The 20,128-nt window shown below is 51.5% G+C and overlaps 1 protein-coding gene across 4 annotated transcripts in view; it reads right to left on the bottom strand.

Moving 5' to 3' along the window:
• The window catches only part of LOC128150716 (uncharacterized), a 55,748-nt gene extending 40,104 nt beyond the window's left edge, over positions 1 to 15,644 (bottom strand). For 2 of the 4 annotated variants that reach the window (XM_052807156.1, XM_052807154.1), the window contains exons 1-3: positions 15,521 to 15,644; positions 14,767 to 14,838; positions 14,230 to 14,301 (exon numbers count right to left, since the gene is read on the bottom strand). In XM_052807156.1, the coding sequence (XP_052663116.1) occupies positions 14,230 to 14,301; positions 14,767 to 14,838; positions 15,521 to 15,629 (253 nt within the window). In that variant the 5' untranslated portion in view covers positions 15,630 to 15,644. Of the gene's footprint in view, positions 1 to 9,684; positions 9,991 to 10,989; positions 11,135 to 11,823; positions 11,893 to 12,448; positions 12,557 to 13,756; positions 13,865 to 13,955; positions 14,028 to 14,229; positions 14,302 to 14,766; positions 14,839 to 15,520 lie in introns of those variants that run through there. The other 2 variants (XM_052807153.1, XM_052807155.1) reach the window with 2 other exon arrangements.
• Positions 15,645 to 20,128: the final 4,484 nt, after the last annotated feature.

The following is a 20,128-nucleotide window of genomic DNA, read 5'->3' as shown; positions in this document are numbered from 1 at the left end:
TTAGTATATGAACTTTTTTTAATCAGGATTTTCTTTTTTTTTTTGAGCAAAGGACGCACTTCCCATGCACCTACATAAAGCCCATTTTCTCTGATAGAAGCATGCAGTACGGCTTATGATGTAATACTTACTTTAAGTCTAAGCTGTACTGTGCTGTGCTCTTTTGGGCTTGTAGTATTCTTCTGAAAGCTGGCCCTCCACATCAAAGAGGCAGGCTGTGTAATCTGCTTTCCCCCCAAATGTAGACCAAAATCACTGTCATAAATACAGTCTGAACAGAACTAGTGGTGGGATTTGTTAGAATCCTGATGGGCCAGAAATTAGCCCCTACTTACTGATGAGTTCCTGTATTTTACTTGTCCTATGCTGTCTGAGAAGCAGGTAAGTGTCAGAGCACTTTCCCAGGGAATAAAACCGCCCCTCTCCGATTCTTTCCGAGGGCCCCCTAAGTAAAATGCTGCATCCTCCAGAGCAATCCGTGCTGAGCAGCAATTTGTGTGCACAATCAGCACCAGTAGTCTGCAGTCTCAGGTCTTTCACTGAACTGTGAAATACAGTATAATGTTAAGTTCTTGTTGCTAACCACCCTCTTTTGACATACCAGTGGGCAAATAAAAGCCCTTCAAAAAAGCCCTAGCCTGTTCTCTTGATCCTAGGCAAGACTTGCCTTGTGAAAAACTATTAAAGATCACTCAGATTTCTTCTGAGGGTTTCCATCAGCAGGGTTTGCTCCTGAGTTCTTGCGGATGCAAACAGAAACCCTTCTGTTATGGCCGAGGAACTAACTCACTCATGAGCTATTTTTCAGAAAGGGCTACGGTTACTTGTCTAACATAGGCAATGCCCAAACAGAGCATGTTTGATGTACCTCCTGAGCACAGGGATGCCAACAAGGCATTGCTAAGACTCTGAGTAACTCACAGCATTTAAGAACCCACAACAGGCAACTGAACGTGAAAATGAGCACAAAGAAAGGAAACGAGCACAAAGAAAGGGGTCTTTTCAGAATCACTATTCTTTTCCATGTCCATATTTCCCTCACTATGGGGCAGAAACACAGACTCTGCAGCCCCTGCATTCAAATACAGGTCTGCGGGACAGGGGGGAGAAGAAAGCAGAGAGACCTGAACCGGGAATTTTCAAATTTGTGAAGAATCAAGTAGAAACAGTCGCAAAGTGTAGCATCAATTTACAGAAATTTAAACCTGATGGAACCGAGTAGTAGAAGTGAGCATTACAGAGAACTAGAGGGGAGCACAGCAATCCAAAGGGTAAGCAACGCAGACAGCTCTAACCGCACATTGCCACCTGACTGCCTTAAACAAAACAGGCTCAGGATCCCAATTCCTCACTTCACCCTGGAATAGTCCCATTCTTCTTCTGAAAGCTACTGTGCACCTGGCCGAGGACAGATACAACCCACACAAGGAGCAATCAGAGCTAACCGCCCTACTTTCCTAGGTGAAGCTTCCTTGGAAAAAACACATACTTAAAAAAAAAAACCCCAAAACTGTTACTGCAAGAACCAGGAAGAAAAAAGTCCCTGACGTGTTGACTGGAACTTCTTAGCTGTGGTAAAACCTTCCGCCCTCTGTACCCTCATTTCCCAAGAGCCGGTGTGACAGGTACACTCGACCCCATAACCAAACTAGCTGTAGTTTGGTACAGGCTCCAAAGGAGGTAAAGGCCTGAGCCATAGCCGGGCCAACAACTCCTCTAGTTTCAATCTCTTCTCTGAAAACCCACAAAGGAGCCGAGTGACCCAGTGAGCACCGACGCGTATCACCTTGGAACATTCATCATGCGATTAACACAGGAATAGTGGGTGGCTTTTCCAAGACTCATTTATCAAGGAGCAAAGAAAGTGTGGGCACAAGGAGTCTCATCCATACCCTTCCCATCGCATGTAATTTGACCAGGAGCCAGCCACTTTATCCCATAAATATGGCAGCCTAAGCGAGCCTTCTTTCAGCTCTCCCTGCTAGGCAGCGTGGCTGCACGGCAGTGATCTCCCCTTGAACTGGGACGCCTCTCAAGGTTGCTCCTCGAGGCAGAGAGACCTGTTCTCAATGGCAGATCTTTGCTAAGTGACTGATAGCATGTTGAATTCATACTAGGGAAACGTTACTAATCCATGTAGCTACTTAATATTAACTATCATAAACTTTGTACAGACAATTCCATTAGACATAAACTGTTGTCCAAGTCTGAGACTAAGATTGGACCGAGCCGCCCCTAGGCTCCATAAGGAGTTTAGAAAGCACGGGGGTCCCCTCTGAACCTCGCGACTCAACGGGAGGGTCTTCCTTACCCTTTTGTGTCTCCGGTCTCTGTGTGAATCCTTCCAGCTCGATTCTAACTCAACTCTCCTTGGTACGTTTCTTCCGTGCAGTAATTAATAAGGCGAACCTTGCCATCCAACTTACTGACCCTGGGGAAACCACTGTCAAACTTTGTTAAATTCCCCAAATTGATTGAACTCTGTCAAACTATTATTTTACCTCAACAAAACACACCGATGCTTCTCTCCTTCTGAGCGAGGTGCATTCCGCCCCTCAGCGAGAGATTGGCGCAGCCGGCAGGATCCTACATCAGGACTCGCGGCAGCCCGCAGCACAGCCTGCGTGGGGCGAAAGGCACGCGTCAAACCTCAGGGCCATCAGACCCACAGGGAGGCCTGGGGACAGCAAGGGCACCTGCTCTGTCCCCACCAGAGCATGCCTGCTCCAAAGCATGGAGCTGCCAGCTGGAGAGGAGGCCGCCCGGCCTTCCCCTGGCCCGCGGACACGAAACACCAACCTCCAGCTCTCAGGGCTCGGGCTGGCGACCCTCGGGGCAGCAGCAGGAACCGCTCTGACCCTGGTCGTGGGGCCGTCCCTGGGGCTGAGCACTCAACTGGGCCACAGCAGGGCCCATGGGTGATCACCGAGGTCTCCCCCCAGGCCCCTCCACCCTGGGAGATACCTGCTGCTGCTCCTGCAGCTCCCCTGGCCCTGTCCCTGGACCCCCCTCGCCCCGGCTGCCCCCAGCCCATCTCTCCCCCATTTCTCCTCAGGCTGCTCGGGCTCTGCCCCCTCCGGCCCTGCCCCAGGCCGGCTGTGACTGACAGGCCGCCTCCGGCTCCGCTGATTGGCTCAGCCGTGGCCAATGGCACAGCTGTTGCTGGGCGGGCAGGGGCTGCCTCTCCTCACAGAGCCCGCCCCCCCGCAGCTGCTCCTCAGCCAGCCGGGGCACCGGGTCTGCGGAGAGACGGCCTTCGGGAAGGGCCCTTCGGTCCGGAGCCGTTCCCTCGGCAGCGCTCGCGAGGTGTGTGTGCAGCTCTGCCATCCCTCAGTGCTGCTGTGGGGTCTGCGCCTGCTCGGGGAGGGAGGGAGGGAGGGAGAGGAGCTGCCCTGCGTTTGCTCCGGGTCAGCAAATCGTTCCCAAAAGGCGGGTCTGTCTGTGCTGCCAGCCACAGCCCTGAGCAGGAGGAGCTGCGTGACGGGAGCCACGCAGCCGGGCCGGCCCCTGGCAGGAGACAGGGCTCTGCCCCGGTCACACCGCCCGTGCTGAGCCCAGCACCCGGGGCCTTCCTCAGGCCTCGCCTTCCCCCAGGCGATGAGGAGGAGAGACGCCCTGTGCTGGCGTGGCCCAGAAGGAAGGACGGACCCCCCGGCACTCTCCCCACGGGGGCTGGCCACCGGCCTTCGCTTCTGTCCCTGGGGCTCCCCAGTGCTGGCAGGCCCCACACAGCTTCAGGGCCAGGCAGATGTCCAGGTGCCAGGGGCTTCTGGGGCTCGGGGCAGCTTTGGGCATCTCCGCAGCCGAGGTGTGTCCGCCCCTTTGCTTCTGCGGATGCAGTAGTTATTTGCTACCCCCTTAGCGGTCAAAGCTGTTTCTGTGCATGGCACATGGACGGGACAGAAGCCCCTTCCCTGCTAGTCGGGAGAACTTGAGGGAAACAAGGAAGTCACAGCATGCACACAGGTATGAGGAAGGTGAAAAGGAGCCGTGTCAAGGTTTTTCTGCTTTTTCAGATCTCAACTTAGACATTTGCGTGCACCCCAGCACCAAAGTCACGTCTTTCTCCTCCCGGCTGCACAGCTTTTCACCAGTGACAGTGAGTTGGGCTGAGCTGGCCTTCAGGATAACTCGGCTCCTTTCTTTTTTAATTGTGTGCCTGGACTTTGCCTTTTTTCCGCCAAGGTCTTATTTTCTCCCCCCTTCCCTCCCGCCCCCAGTTCTGTGCTCATTCAAAGATAATTGTGATTTGACTTTCTGGACAGATCATCGAGTAGGTGGTTGCAGGATATATGTATAGGCTGGCCTATGCCTCCAGAGCTGCAGGCTGAGCTATTCTATCTTTAAAGGCTAGACAGATATGGGCTGTGGGTAGAGTTACTGTTTGCCGCTTATTATTTCTTTTGGGGTCCTGTGACAGTGATGGTAAGGTCGTCAGCCTGTAGCTCTGCAAAAACTACCACTGAAAGAGATTTGATGGTGGATGCTGTTCTGTGTGTTTCATTTTCAATAGTCATTTCATTGAGCTAGAGTTACTTCTGTGCAATCAGGTGATGGGGATCTCACACTGGTCTTCTGTTTCTGCAGCATGTCCTGACAGCCTTTGTCATCCAGAGCTTTCCTGTCTGTTCCCAAGAGGAGTGATGGCCATGATGTGGAACGACTCCTGTGAGTAATGGCTTTGCCGGTAGGCTTGGATTTAATGAATCCCCATGGGCAAATGCATGTAGCAGGAGCTCCATCCAAGAATTTTGATGTTCTGACACTACAGACTGAATTTGGAGGTGTTTCCTCCTTCTTCTCCTTCTCCTTCTCCTCCTCCCCCTCCTTCCGCTCCTCCTCCTTTTCCATCTCCTTCCGCTCTTCCTCCCCCTCCTTTTCCCCTCATTGTCCTTCTCTTCCTTCTCCTCCTCCTCCTGTTCTTCCTCTGCCTCCTGTTCTTCTGCCTCCTTTTCTTCCTCCTCTTGTTCTTCAGCTGCCTTATCCTGTTCTCATTTCTACTCGTCCTCCTTCTCCTTTTCTTTCTCCTCCTGTTTTCTTCCTCCTCGTTCTTTCTTTATTCTCCTCCTCCTCCTTATGCTGTTCTTCCTCCTCTTCCTGCACCTCCTCTTCTTTCCTCTCTTCCTCATGTTCTTCTTCCTGTTCTTCCTCCTCCTCCTCCCCTTCTTCTCCTGTTTCTCTTCCCCTTGTTCCTCCTCCTAGTCATTCTTTTCCTCCATTTTTCCCTCCTCTAACACCTGTTCTTCCTCCTCCTCCCCTTCTCCTTCCTTCTTCTCCTTATTATGTCCCTCCTCATACTCCTCCTCTGCCTGCTCTTGTTCTTCCTGTTCTTCTTCTTCTTCCTCATCTTCTTCATCCTGCTCTTCCTACCGTTTGTCCTCCTCCTCCTACTCTGCTTATTTTGTCTGACGTTTGCTGTTCCTTCATCTTCACTTCAAGCCTTATCCTCAATACTTCATTTCCCTGTGTCTTTTTTTTTTTTTTCCTTTAAGAAGCAAAGCATGAAGGAATCAGGGTAAAACCAAACCTCCTCGTCTCAGGAACTTTTGCAGGCACAGATTTTGGAAATCATGACTCCTTACTACTCCTTTATCCTTTAAAAATAAAATTAAATAACCTGACGAGGGTCCCATTTGTAGCTTGAAATTAAGTTAGAAAATTCCATGTCACTTTTTGGGCTAGGTTTTCAGCCAGTTGAAACTGCTTGATCAGAGTCAGAGATACCCTAATTGGCAGGAGCTGAAAAGCTCTCTGTCTGCATAAAACCATATAATGCTGTTAGCTGAATTTTTAAACTAAGCTTGTACTTTTTGTTTCATTAGCTAACAATACATACAGACATACATATATATATGGGCCTATATACACAAAAAGAGAGACTATTTCAAGAGAATAAATTAATATCTCTGTAGCTTTAGCATATTCAAACAAAACCTGTGTATCCTAGGAGATAGGAAGATTGCCTCCTGTCACTGGATTTTTACAAAATAGCGTTGGGACAAATAGCCATTATCTTAAAGAGTGAAAACACTTAGCACATGTGCATGGAAATAAAAACGAGCATTTCAAAGTCCTCTGCAAGCATGGGCTGTTTTAGCTTTGGAAATTGCAGCATTCGGGATGTAAGGATGCTCAGAGGCTCCCTGCAGTTTTCGCCACAGAGCTGATACTGGAGAGTAAGAGCGCTCTCCCTGTGTCTAATACTAGAAGGTTGACTCAAAATTCCCAGCGCCCCACTACTACATGACTGTCCTTAAGGTTCCTTGTTTGTTTGTTTTTCCTAAGTAATGCTAACTTGGGGTTCTTAAGTGACCAGATCCAAACCCGTAGGCAAAGGGATGTTTCTTATTTCTATTTGGTTGGCATGAGTTGCTGACAGGTGGGTATGCAGCAGAGCACCCATCCTGTGGGTTTGGGGTTGGCAGCACGAAGGCGAGAGACAAAAGGCAGGGAAGAGAGCAGGAACCAGAGTGTGGCGATGGCTATGCAGGGTTTTTAGCAGCAGTCCTGATCTTCCTTTGGCTGTGCTTAGCACAGCCTGACGTGTGTTAGTGCCTCATGCAAGTTAAGTACGTGGAGCTGCTTCAGGGGAGATGTCCCCAGCTGATAGAGGACGTATGGACCTTGAAATCTTGTCTGTTCTGTGGGATTTGGGAACATGCTGAAATGCTGTTTTTAATTGGGAATGAATGTAAACGTTTGCTAGCACATTGAAGTGCTTCCATAGTCAGCGTCAGCGGTTCAAGAAAACGGAGCTACTGAATTGTGTGTGACAAGGGGGAGAAAACGCTGCTGTTAATAACTCTCTGAGAAGCAGAAAACTGCAGGCTAGGGCATTGTGCCTTTCCGATTGGTGCCTGCTACAAAAGGTGTAAGCTTCTGTTACTGTAATAAAAAGCAGCCGTTGTTTCAATTGCATGCTTTGATAGCTACAGCAATTACAGAGTTGCTAACTGCCATGCTCTGACACCCAAAGCACAACAGACTTGTTCTGAAGGCTTTACACGAAGGTGCAACTTTTAAATAAGGCACTCCTTGAAAACATGGCTTCTTCAATAGTGGGTGAACTTGTTCCTGGTTGGCAAACTGAGGAGCCCAGTGAGCTCAGGCTGCCAAAAGCCGAGCGGGTGCTCTTGAAGAAAATGCCCATCGATTGTACATAGGCGAATGTGGCATGTTTTTGAAAACCTGGTCCACAACACACCACCGCTGTTTTAAAGGAGCATTAATGCCATCATGAAGACAAATCCATGGTGAATGTTTGCACGCAATCTGCAGGTGCACAACACCTTCCCTGGGGAGAAGGGACATGCTATTAATAGCAACAACTTCTGTAAATGAGTCTTAGCCTGTTTTCAATGTCCCTGGGTACGTGAGACATTGGCTGGGGACCTGCAGGAGACCCCCAGCCCCTGGAGTGGTGGCTGGAGGATGGGTAGGTCAAAGGACCCTGATGGGAGCCCTGCAGGGCCTCGTCCGTTGGACCGACGGGCACCTTCCCTTGTCATACAGAGCATCTCATGGGCTGGAAAAGGGATGCTCTGGAGATGCTCTTCCCCTGCACTAGGGTCCCAGGGAAATTACAAGGCCTCACCGAGGAAGCTGTGTGGTCCATTTAACTCTCCCCTCTCCAGCAAGGGTATGAAGGGCATTTAAATCAAGGGAACTTGTCCAGAGAATGAGGAAGCAGTAAAATGTCAGCATGCTGGATGAATCAGCAGTGGATCACCCTGAGCTGCCCTTGCACCTATGGTCCAACCCCGCTCCCACGTCTGTGTGTGCTTTCCAAGGTGACCGGTCCCTGCCCTCCTGCCCTGGTTGTGCTCTGTAGCTCTTGGCAGGGTTTTCAGGGAGTTTGGCCCTTGGTTTCTGCTCCTCAAAATATGGTTCTTTTCCACGAGCTTTCCAGCCTGCCCCTGCCAAAGGGACAGCCCAATTCAGCACCCGGCACTACAGGGCTGGGTCCATACTCCCGCTCACAGCAGTCGTGACACAACCAGCTTTCGCAGCTGCAATGCTGCCGTGAGGCCAGAGCTGTTGGCTGTCCCACACAGCGTGTTCTGACAGTCCACGTCCACAGAGGAACATACAACTATTGCCTTGTGTTTGCTGCAAGAGGGAAAAAAAACTTAGCAGCCCCAGACTCCTCCAAGGAAGCTACCTGAGCAGTTTTGTTTATGTTGGAGGCAGGTCAATGCCCAGTAGCTCCCTGGGACTCCTCCCAGGCATCTCCCAGAGTGTTTTGTCCTCCCACCGTAGGGAGCAAAAATGATAGAAACATAGAATGGCTTGGATTGGAAGGGACCTTCAAAGATCATCTAGTCTACCCCACCCCCCGCCATCAGCAGGGACATCTTCTACTAGACCAGGTTGCTCAAAGCCCCCTCCAACCTGACTTGGAATATTTCTAATGATGGGGCATCCACAGCTTCTCTGGACAACCTGTTCCAGCGTCTCACCACCCTCAGCGTAAACATTTCTTCCTAATGTCCAATCTAAACTTACCCTCTTCCAGTTTAAAACCCTCACCCATTCTCCTGTCACTACAGGCCCTGGTAAAAAGTCTCTCTGCGCATTTCTCAGAAGTCCCCTTCACATACTGAAAGGCTGCAGTTAAGGTCTTCCTAGAGCCTTCTCTTCTCCAGGCGGAACACCCCCAACTCTCTCAGCCTTTCTGCACAGGAGAGGTCTTCCAGCCCTGGGATCGTTTTTGTGGCCTCCTCTGGACCCGCTCCAACAGGTCCCTGTCTGTCTTGTGCTGGGGACCCCAGAGCTGGATGCAGTGCTTCAGGTGGGGTCTCAGGAGAGCGGAGGAGAGGGGCAGAATCCCTTCCCTTGACCTGCTGGCCATGCTGCTTTTGATGCAGCCCAGGATACGGTTGGCTTTCCGGGCTGCAGGCGCACATTGCCGGCTCACGTCCAGCTTTTCGTCCACCAGCGCATCCCCAGCTTACTCGCTGGCAGGGCAGCGTGGGACCAGAGTAGGCCTTGGGGCCGTGCAAGCAGCCTTCAGCAATAGCTAAAACATGGGTGTGCTACCAACACTGGTTTGGTCACACAGCCAAAACTCGGCACCATATGTGCTGCTAGGAAGAAAATTAACTCCATCCCAGCCAAAAGCAGAACAGACGGTGTCTCTGTTATGGCTCGATAGCAGCTTTGTGCTGCTCTGCGTTTTATTTCTAGCTTTGCCTTATGTGGTGTATTTGGCGTGCTCACAATGGAGGGGCTGGCGCTGGTCTTGCCCTACACGGTACCCCTGTCCTGTGCACTCCAGGACAAAGCTGGCCCAGGGAGCAGAGGTGGGGATGATGACCTGTTAACGAGCCCCTTTGGTGCCTCTGTGGCTCAGAATTTAGCAGGACAGTCCCACCAGGGAAGCTGGGCTCCCCCAGCCTGTTGGTGGGTCTCATGCCCAGCTCCCTGCCTGCTGACACCGTGGGCATCCAGGTCCCTGCGTGCCCTGATACGAAGTTCGGCCCAGGATTGGTGAATCCCTGAGTCTGCTGCCATTACGACCTGGACAATTGTGCTACTGATCTGTATTTATTGCTGTGCCATTATTCGGATATGAATGGTCGATCCCCGAAGCTGTCCGTCAGGAGTCTGTCATCGTAGCCCAAACCCATACCCTGATGGGGCTGGCTCAGGCCCTTGCAGGAGGGCCGGCGCGATGGTCTTGGGGCGCGGGCGGGTGGCTTCGACTCCTCTGGGGGCTCGAGGTCGCAGGGCTGGTCCCGCAACACCCGGCTGGCTGAGTTGGACAGCCATGGGGGCCGGGGTGGAGGCGGGCGGGCCGGGCGGCTGTCCGGGCTGGTGGAGGCCCGTTCCCTGGTGCTCTGTGGCAGGCGGGCTGGTTTTCCAGGCACAGGTGATGGCTCTTGCTGTCGGGTCCAGCTCTCCGGGGTGCTGGGGCAGCTGCTCGGGCTGTCCAGGCCCGAGGAGCAGCTGCTGGTGTCAGGCCGGGCTCACGAAGCTGCGGAGAGGCGCCTGCGGAGAGAGGAGGCTGCTGAGGCCCCACCGCGGCTGTGGGGCCAGGTGGGTGTGAGGGTGAGGGGCAGCACACCCGTGGGGTGCGGGCACCTGGCTGCACGTGGGAGCTGTAGGCATGGAGAGCTCCGTGCAGAAAACGGGGCACCCCGCACCCCTCGTCCGGGGCTCTGCTCGCCTGCCCACGGCTCGTCTCCTCTCGGCCCTGACCATCCTGACCTGCCTGCTCTGCACTTGCCTGGAAGGAGACCTGCCCGCGACAGACGAGGGGACCAAAGCTGGGCACAGCACTGCAGGGCCAGGAGAGCCTCCTGTTCACCTTTCTCAGCGTGCCTGGCAGAGACCAGCACTCGGCTCCCCTACCCGTCCCTCACCACACAAGGGCACAGCCTCGGCTCTCAGTTCAGTGAGATGCCCTCCATCCTCCTTTCAGAATATGTATCCAAAGAGAGAATGTACCCCTGCACAGAAAAAAACCCCTGCCTGTGCTGAGAACATGCACGCTGGCAGTGCTCAGGTGCAGATGGGACAGACTGACTCTCTTTCTCCAAAGCAAGGCCGAGAGCTGGGAAGGTTCCTCACCACGGTCTGAGTTGCTGGGACACCCTGGCCGAGGTGAACCTCTGGGATTTACGGCATCACCTAACAGGGTGATTTCTGCTGGTAGGTTCACTGGCAGGAAGATGTCACTGTTGCGCTTCTCACTTTCTATGGCAATGTCATCCCTCGTTTTTCTTCCTGACCTTGCTCATCCTACGTCTGTCGCTGGGTCTGCTCTTGTCGAGGCAGGGTCACTTTTAACTAACACTTGCCACAGGAGGAAGGGGTTTCACAAAAGAGTGCCCATGAATTGAGAGGCCAGTTAAAACATCTTACAGCAGAAATCTCAGTAGAGTTTGGCCAGTAACTGACTCGGCACTCCAGAATACCCTACCTCTAAATGGCTAATAGCAGCCATCTAATACAGAAGTTTGGCAGAAAAACCTCCCAACAACTCACCGTTGTCTCTTCCTCCACAGACAGATCACACAACACAATATCATCCCAAACAGCACAGAGCCCACGACCGCCACGGCGCCTTCTATGCAGTAGTACCGGAAATCTTGAGGAGCCATAGCATTTGTGTTTCTCTTGCCATCCACACCTGGAGGAACAATTCTGTGCATTAGTGTGTCCTGCACACTACTGGTAATCTCACAGGAGGTCTGACATTGCCAGGAAATGTTCTTTCTCACTTTGTTACCATCTCTGCACCAGCGAACATGCTGGGGCTGCAATGTTTCCTTGGTTTCAGTAGAAGCAAAGGAAACTCCCAAAGCTGTTGCAAATCAACGGCTGGAGCCTCTCTTTCTCCTCAGAGCTTTGCTTACACTCTGGCATGGCCACAATCCAGTTTTCCCAGTGTCACGGGTTTGCTCCCCCTTCTCGGCCACCCTTCACATTTGCACACAATTTCTTTTGCGCTCACCCACTTTCACTCTCCAAGGCTTGCTAGTGGTGCTGCCTGGAGGCTCTCTCTGACCCTTTGGGACAAGTTGTCCCACTGAACAGAACTCATGAGACCAGGTGGAGAGCATGTGGGGGAGCACAGTTGTTTGACCAATAGCCTCTCTGAGACAGACAAAAACCATCCCTGCGTCAGGGAGTGCCACCCCCAGCTCTCTCCCCAGCCCAGCACCCACACCCTGAGGGGATGGAGTCAGGCCCTCTCAGGAGACACCTGAACCTTGCTCTCTCCCTCTTTGCCTTTTCTCCAGCATGGGCACTGCTTGCATGCCCCCAGGTTTCAGGACTTGTCTTCCCCTTATGGCCCCCTGCAAGACTGCTAATCACCTGCGTTCTTTGGAGAAAATTCATATCTCCTGGCGTGGTGGCCTTCTCCAGGGCTGGACAGCACTGCCACTGCCAAGAATCAGAGAAAGGTAAAACCTCAGCATGGCTCAGGCACAGAAGATGCAGGAGGGTGGCACAGGTTCCCTCTAAGCCCATGCCCGATCCATCAGTGAATCCCTTTGGACCTCATTTCACAGGAGGGATCCCCCTCTGTTGTGCTTAGGGGGACTCAGGGCAAGCTCTGGGATGCAGGTATTGCAGGAGGCACATTCGATTAAGAGTCATATTTCCCATCCTCTGCTGAGGGTGGTTCAGATGGCTTCACTCCCCAAACGACAAAGTTCTGAAATTCCTGTGAACAGGTTGCACTGGGAGGTGAGCATCTCACTGCATCCACAGAGGGTTACAAGTGAGTGTCTCTCTGGCACACCGATGGCAGTAACCTCCACACCTCAGAGATGACACTCATCCTCAGAGAGCCGTTCCTGGCTTCTTTTAGAACACTCGCTCTGTACTAATAGTTTGGCTGCTGACAAGATGTGCAGTAGCAGGCACCAGGGCAAGAGGCTGCAGACACACAGTGATTTTGATTCACGACACTGGATGACTGAAGGACAGCAATTACCTGGCACGCCTGTTGATTGAATTGCCCCTGTTTTTTCGTCAGAGACTGGCACTGTGTGACTATCTCCTTCCTGAAACGCCTCCGTCTCCACAGTCTCACGGTCCATCTCTTTAGAAAGAAAGTGGCTCAGTTTAATTAGAAGTAACCGTTCCTCATCAGGAACGTGGTACCTTCAGGAGGCAATACTTCTCAAAATACATTAATAAGGCTTAGAAACAAAGTCTGGGCATTTGGGGGTGCACCTAGTCACTAGTCCAAACAATGTGTCATTCATGGAGAAAAATTCAAGCGCTAGACACTTTCCAGTTTACCAGGAGACAGCAAATCCTGACCTGCTGAGATTGCAGGGGATTGCATGTGATCTTGTTCACATTCCACTTGGTGCATTTCTGGCAAACTGCAAGATGATGGTAAATTACTTCCTTCAGAGAAGACAGGAAGATGCTGTAACCAGTTCAGCTGGAGAAAGAGTCCTTCTGAGAAGCACTTCCCATCATACCAACTCCACCACATGGTAAGGGTAACAGACACACACGGTGGACTGAACCGCAAGCTCTTGCAACCATATTCTGGGCACTTTCACAAGTGGCAACAAAGAGCTCACAGTCCCCCAAAACAAGAGGAAAACCACAACCGAGTTATCTAGAACACAACTAGAAACAGACAGGCAAACCACCAACACCGAATTCACAGCCCTTCATTTTAGCTGCCTTCAAGTTAGGTGTCTGGCCTTCAGCTGGGTGTCCAGCTTTCACCTGTCCCTGACCCCGAGGTGTCACCGAGAGTCCTCAGACATCAAGGAGAACAATGGGGTTGGACCAGGCTGTGAAGCCGGGGTGCTCCCATCCTGGCCAGGGGATGCCTGCAGCCCAGGCAAAGTCTGCGGGTCTCAGTGACCCCAAGCTCCCGGCGCATCCCGTCCAGCGGCCAAGGGCACTCTCCCCACCAGCGACTGGCGGGGTGCTGGCCCTCTCATGGCTTATCAGGAATCAGCTCCTCAGCCAAGTCCCTCACACACTCGAGGTGTGAGCACCGCCAGTTCCTGCCAGCTGGATACCAACGTCTGCCCAGAACAGCTCTGGCCAGTAACGCTATAACTGGGGCAGCAGCCGTCCCTGGGGCTCAGCTGAACCACAACTGGCAGCAGAGACTCTGCACCATCTCTACAGCTCACCAGCACCTGCAAGGCGTGAAATTTGAGTGTCAGCGCAGTGAGGCTCTGATCGATCCCTTCCTGCTGCGTAGGCTACGGCTTGTCCATACATGCATCTGAAACTTCAGCTTCCCAAGTCTTCCGGTTATACCCACCACGTGCTGCTTTGTCCAATTCCTCCAGGATTTCCTTTAGGACTTCTGGTGACCACTGGGAAGATTTTCCTATTTCAGCTTTAGCTTTATACTTTGCTCTTTGAGGACCTTAACAGAAAGTATAAAGTTAAATTTCTCAAGAATAACATACTGAAAACGAGCGCTTAGTCTGTGAAGTCAGTCAGGACTGACTACTCACCCCTGGGATGCCAGGTGAGCTCCAGCGCAGGACCTAGCCGAGAAGCTGGAAAAGCCCTCCCTGTACCCACATCTGCAACCAAACACACACGAGAAGTTCCCATCATACATTGTGATATACACTGTCATACTGAATAGCAGAACATATAAGGGGATCACAGAACAACATGGCACACACGATGCAGGCCTATATTCTCACACCTGCAAGAGACATCTTGCTCACATTTGGGCTTTGAGCTGGCAGCTCTCAAAGGAAGTAAAAAGCCATGACGCACCTGTGCGATCTCTCTGCGCGTCAGCCCTGGAACCCGACTGGGAAGCTGGATATCCATTGCGTCCAGCCACGTCTGTGAACAAACAGAACAGAAAAGCTCCCGTGAAATATTTCTATAGACTTCTTCAGATCTGAACAGCAATGAATGCAGTTCAAAGACAAGATTGCTCCATGGCACTCGTCTCTCCTTGCCACTCAGCAGCACTGTGCAGACCGTTACTGGGTGCCTGGACCATGCTGGTTTAAAACAAACCATGCACAGAGCTGCCGGCAGAAAGGACTCCCTGGAGCTCACACCAGCTCTAAACTCAACCCCAACAAGCCCGCTGGCTTTGCAGCAGGCACTGGAAGCAGCGCAGGGTGGGAGAGGCTGGGAAAGAATGTTTTGCAAGGCAGAGCGCCCCAGGCCACGTCACTGAGCCTGACCCATTCCCTCTCTGCTCTTCTGCATGTCTAAGCATCGGCCAAGAAAATATTAAGTTAAATTTCATATGAACGAATATTAAAACCTAAATGCCCGCTCATTGAAGTGACATACCTGTGGGGTTGCCCTGAGGCTCCCGGACAAGATCCGGCTGAGCAGTCGGGTGGCCATCGGCTACAGGCACAGCTGTAATCAATCATATTTCCATTAGAGGCTGTGATCTACTTCTTTCTCAGTGACCTGCAGTCACTGGAGGGGGGTCAGGTAATGATGTGGGACCCAGACATGGGTGGAGATTTCCAAAGCTGCAGAGGGCCTGCCTGGGGGACCTGGGTTCACCCGAGGAGAGCACTGCAGGGCTAGAGCAGGAATGCTCCTGTTTTCCTGAGCAGACATCTCCCAAGGACGGACGTCCCTGAGGCTGAAAGCCAGGATCCAGCCAGGGAGTGGCAGAGCCATGGCCCCGGACACAGCTGTGACCAGCCCGGGGAAGAAGTGCCCCTGCAGGCTATTGCCTGGCCCCTGCGGTGCTGCTCTGGCCCCAACATGCAGGCTGGGGGGAGGCTGCCCTGGGGCAGGGCAGCACGGAGCTGGCTCTCGGGATGGTTCCTCACCCCGCGGTGCTGCTCTCGGCCCCACCGTTCACCTGGAAAATGCCTCCGCAGCGGCTGCAGCCCCCTGCACCTCCTCGCAGGGCATCTGCCCCTCACTGCCCGTGGAACTGGCCACGGCTCACCTGGCCCAGCCCAGCCCCGCTGCTCTCACAGCCCTGCCACACCACGACCCCAGCCCCGCTGTCACCCCGAGGTGTGGTGGGTGCTGCGCCACACTGCCAGGACTGGGTGCTGGCCCTCGCCTGCCCACCTACCTAATCCCCGCGCTTGCCACGGAGCAGCCCCGACAGCCCAGGCTTGCAGGGACACCACGAAGAGGATAAGGAGGCAGGCAGGGGTCATGGCCCCCCACGCCTGCGCCATGCCGCTGCTGCTGCCGCTGCTGCTGCTGCTGCTGGAGCGGTGCCCGTGGCACAGCACTGCACATCACGGCGTGGCACAGCGGGGCTCTGTGACCTCACAGTCCGGCCTTCCCACCGCGGCCACGGCCCTGGGGCACTGCCCCTCCCCACCATGTGTTGAGTTTTGGGATTTAGATGAAATTAAGACCCCTTCAGCATCCTAGCTCTCTGCACATCAGCGTGCTCCCTGCCATCCTCAGGCTCAGGTGCTTTTGGCTACAGCTGCTTCTGTGCTTGCTGTTTGGCCGCTGCTCTTCTGTGGATTTCTCTCTGCCTCGGAGTCTGAGGACAATTCTGTGGGATCCTCTGGGCTGAGGGGAGGGGAAAAAAAGAAATCCATATTATTTCCTATATGTAAATGTTACTGAGGCTACGGGCTGGCCAGACTTGTATGGAGAGCTTTAAACTAGATTTAGTGGGGGAGGAGGAGGAGGAAAAGGAAGAACAGGAGAAGGAGTAAAAGATCTTTCCTTTCCCACAGTGTTGCATATCTGGGGACTGATACAGCATCACTTGCCATTAGTCAGTGAGAAGAAGTCCAATTCCTCTAAGCAGCTGCAGGTTGGTACCCACCAGCATTGGGTATGTGATGCAGATAATAATTCAGCAGCCTGCTGAATGATTGTGAATTGATTTTCACAATCTTTTGGTAAAAATACAAGCAAAATAAGCTTAGCGAGTCAGGAGGTAAACGCAAGCATTAATTTTCACACCTCATCTGGAACAAGATCATCTGAGGAGGAGAAGGATGACTCCTCTGGTAAAAAGGGAGGCTGCTTCTTCTTTCCTCTAGCATAAGCTTCCCTGGAGGAGGGGTGGGGAAGGAAAAAGAAACAAGTTAAAGATGGGTAAAGGAAAACTTTTCCAAGCTTTGCAATTTATCAAAGGAAGATAAGAGATGGAATTCTTCTCACTCCACATTAGCCTTCTAAAACACAGGTGCTTAGTTTAAACTACTTTTCTACAGCCACAACACTAGAAGAGGGAGGGGGCAACAATTTTCCTTCTGCAGAACTCTCCCATTCGTTGGATCAACTAAGAAAGAAGCTCAGACTAGAAAAGTAACTTTTGACAGCTAGAAATCAGGCAAAATGAATCCCACCTCTCCTTTGCCAGAGGTTAAATGTAAATTGCAGGCTCAGGATAAAGGTAGTCTCCGAGTAATTACATTTTCTAAAAGGAAGAAGTCTATGTTACAGCTTCTACAAAAGGAGATCCATGATGGAAAACCAAAAGTGCTACCAAGTGCGTTTTAAAACAGCCACTGCTCTCAGCACACGGTAGTTTTCTCTTAGTTTATAGCAACAGGAAAGCTTCAGTCTGTTTCACACATGGGATTTAATAGAAGTCAGAAACATAAACCAGAAGCAAAATGAACTTTCAGAGAGAACGAGTCCACTGTAAACACTACTGAAATGTTTTGCAGAAATGCAGATTCTTAGCATACCACAAGTTTAACCAACTTCCAGGGGCATGACCAGCAGGACCACCCTCTTTTAATATTAGAAAATATCACAGATTTCAGGTTAAGATACAAGGACAGTGCTTCCTCCCTTGGAATGACAGATGCTGGCCAACTTGGTTGCACTGCCACTCAAGATATTTACACGTGGTTTCTCTCCTTCACTTTTTGGTCAGTCCACTTAATTCCATTCTTACGCATTAATAGTTGGTATTGCATATTTCTTCAGTGTTTGTCAGCATAGCACCCTTTGTATTGGGCACCTCTATCATGAAACTCCGTGGAATTCCTGTGCTCTTTTTACTTCTGGGAACAGTCTCAAAATTTTTGTCCTGTTCAAGAAAAGAGAGGCAGACGTACCTCAAGACCCACACTTAGAATGACATTTCCCTGATTATTTTAAGCAGCAAAAGCCTTTAATCCTCTCCTTTTACCTAGCGTAAGGGTTGCTCAACTGTAATACTGCTTCTCCTACATGAATATAGCCAGGATGTTCCAAAGGCTTGAGCAGAGTTTTGAACTCGAGCGACATTCTTTGGCTTAACTTCAGGTTCCTTAAGGCTGACATATGCCTTAGCTCACCGTCCACTCAGAGAAGAGACAAACCCGCTGCTCCTCCTGCAAAGCACAATTCAGAATGAGAGCTTAATCTTGTGCTCTGAATCAGTCACTGGCAAAACCTGCACTCACCGTCTATAGGTGAAGGTTGAATTCATACCTCATGCATATAGCTTCAGTGACTAACGTGAAATGGCATCAATACTCAACCAGCGACTTAGTGTAATTAAAACACGCAAATATGCAATGGATGGGGTCAAGAGAAATGTCTTGGTTTTATACAAAATAATAAAAACTGTGAACTGTCATTAAAATGAGTGGAAAACAGAAAAATTTCCAGGTACACTGAAGTATATAATGTATATACAGCTCTTGGTCTATACCTCAGGCTAAGAAATCTTCCCCCTACCTCCTTGTTTGCCCCACAGTGTCCCTGCAACCTGCTATGTCTGTGCAAAAAGAAACATCTTTTTCTTTTCTCTGCTACAGAGAATTTATGAGATTTCTTCTGTTTGGTTTTTTGTTTGGGGTTGGGTTTGGGTTTTTTTCCAGAATTTTCTGGGTGTTTGTGCATCGGACATTGAGAATTTCGCCACTTACTCAAGGCTGCAAATGCACGAGCCCTCCCTGTATGAAAACTAGCAGGAAAAGCTGTGGTCTGAAACAGAAATACAAACTGATGAGCTCATCATCCTACATCAGATTAAACAAAAAGAGCTGCAAGAAGAAGGAAATACAGTTTGGGGGGTGCAGGTTTTCACATTGCACGTGCTCAGGAGCTGGCAGAAGACGTGCTTGGGGCTGGGACCCCCGCGGCACGCTAGGAAATGTAGTTCCCCCATCATGGCAGCACGCTGGAGCCCACGGCACTGGTGGGCACGCACAGGGCCCTGCGTCCTGACGGGGTAAAGAAGGCAGCACCCTCTGTACAAGCCTCGTCTTCCTCCCTGTCAGGGCACCGTCAGGACTATCCCCTCCACTGTGCCCAAATGTCTTCTGAGGGCCAGGAAGGCCTGAGGGAAGGGCCAGTCCTGGCCCTCGGCGGCCATTTCAGCATCCCCACGGGCAGAGGAACTCTTTTCCTCCATCCTGCCCATTGCCCTGCGTGGTGGTGGTGCTGGGAAGGGTCTCCTCAGGCACTCAGTGCTGTCCGTGCCGATTTCTCCTCAGCACAAAGGAACCTCCAGGGACCGCCGGAGCGAGACCTTTCCCCCCAGATCCCCAATAACTGGACAGAAAGGGGATGCAGAGTCTCCTAGTCTCCTCGGGACATTTACTCTACCAGGACATTATCATTTTGTAGAACACATTTTTTGTGGCACTGCCCCCGCCCCGCCTTACATTTGGTTTAGTTGGTTGGGGTTTTTAAACAGATACCATGTGCAAAAAAAAAAAAAAAAAAGAGGCTGAAAATTTTACAGTACACCCAGAAAAATATACTTTGAAGAGAGAAATGGCCTTTAGCTGGCTTCAAACCATGTACTCCTGCCAGGCAACTGGGGACACCCAGCATCCTGGCGGTAAGCGTGTAGAGATAGGTAATGGGAATCATATTTGCCTTCCGATTCAGCTGTATAATACGATTGCTCCATTCTTTTTCTGTCGTCATTTCAGTCTATTAAGTATATATCACTTCTCTAAATAAAAATCCCCTGTAACATCAAATATCCTCAAATAAATACATTTAGTATTAAAACCTTAAACGCTCCTCATGTGGAGCATCTGAAAGTAGCTGGTCAAGGAGTATAGGACTCTGACAGCCTGTCACCTGCCAACTAGCTGAGGGCACGCTCTGCCACATTGTCTGTATCCCTCGTGAGGAGTGGACATTGCATCAGCACTGGTGCCCAAACTTGGCGCATTGCTAGCGGGCGATCCTCTCGTGGGGCTTTGTGCCAGAAATTGCAGCCCCCTGGGCAGGCATGAGAACTGGTTTCAGTCGCCCTCTGCAGCCTCTTATTGGACTCAGTCTTTGTCACCTGGTCAGCGAGGGCGTTATGGGAGATGGTGTCAAAATACTAACTAAACCCAAAGTAAACAACATCCTTTGGTCTCCCCTGTTCCCAGCATGTTCTGCTCCATCCTCTTCCAAAGGACCAAAGCAAGGCCGACCAGCCTGTGCTGCCTTGGTTCTCCTTTCTGGCCCTTCCTGAAGACAGCAGCCACATTTGCTTTCTCCCAGTCCTCAGGAACCTTTCCCAACTGCTGCAACATTTCCAAGATCATTGAGAGCAGCCTCATGGTCCCGTCAGCCAGCTCCCGTGGGTGCATGCTCTCAGGCCTTGGCATGGCCCTGTCACGGCTCCCCCCGTCTCTAGGAAAGAAAGATCAACTCTCCATTGGTGTGACCAGGAAAGGAAATTTATTGCCACAAGTACCCCTGGCCCATCGTGGTCCACAGCGGCAGAAGATGCTGTCTGCCCCCTGGCCGCAGGCGATGG

This window comes from Harpia harpyja, chromosome 14 (assembly GCF_026419915.1).
Source record: "Harpia harpyja isolate bHarHar1 chromosome 14, bHarHar1 primary haplotype, whole genome shotgun sequence".
Classification (NCBI taxonomy): Eukaryota; Metazoa; Chordata; class Aves; order Accipitriformes; family Accipitridae; genus Harpia; species Harpia harpyja.
Note: the sequence above shows the minus strand (reverse complement) of the source record. Positions and strands in the feature narration are given on the sequence as shown.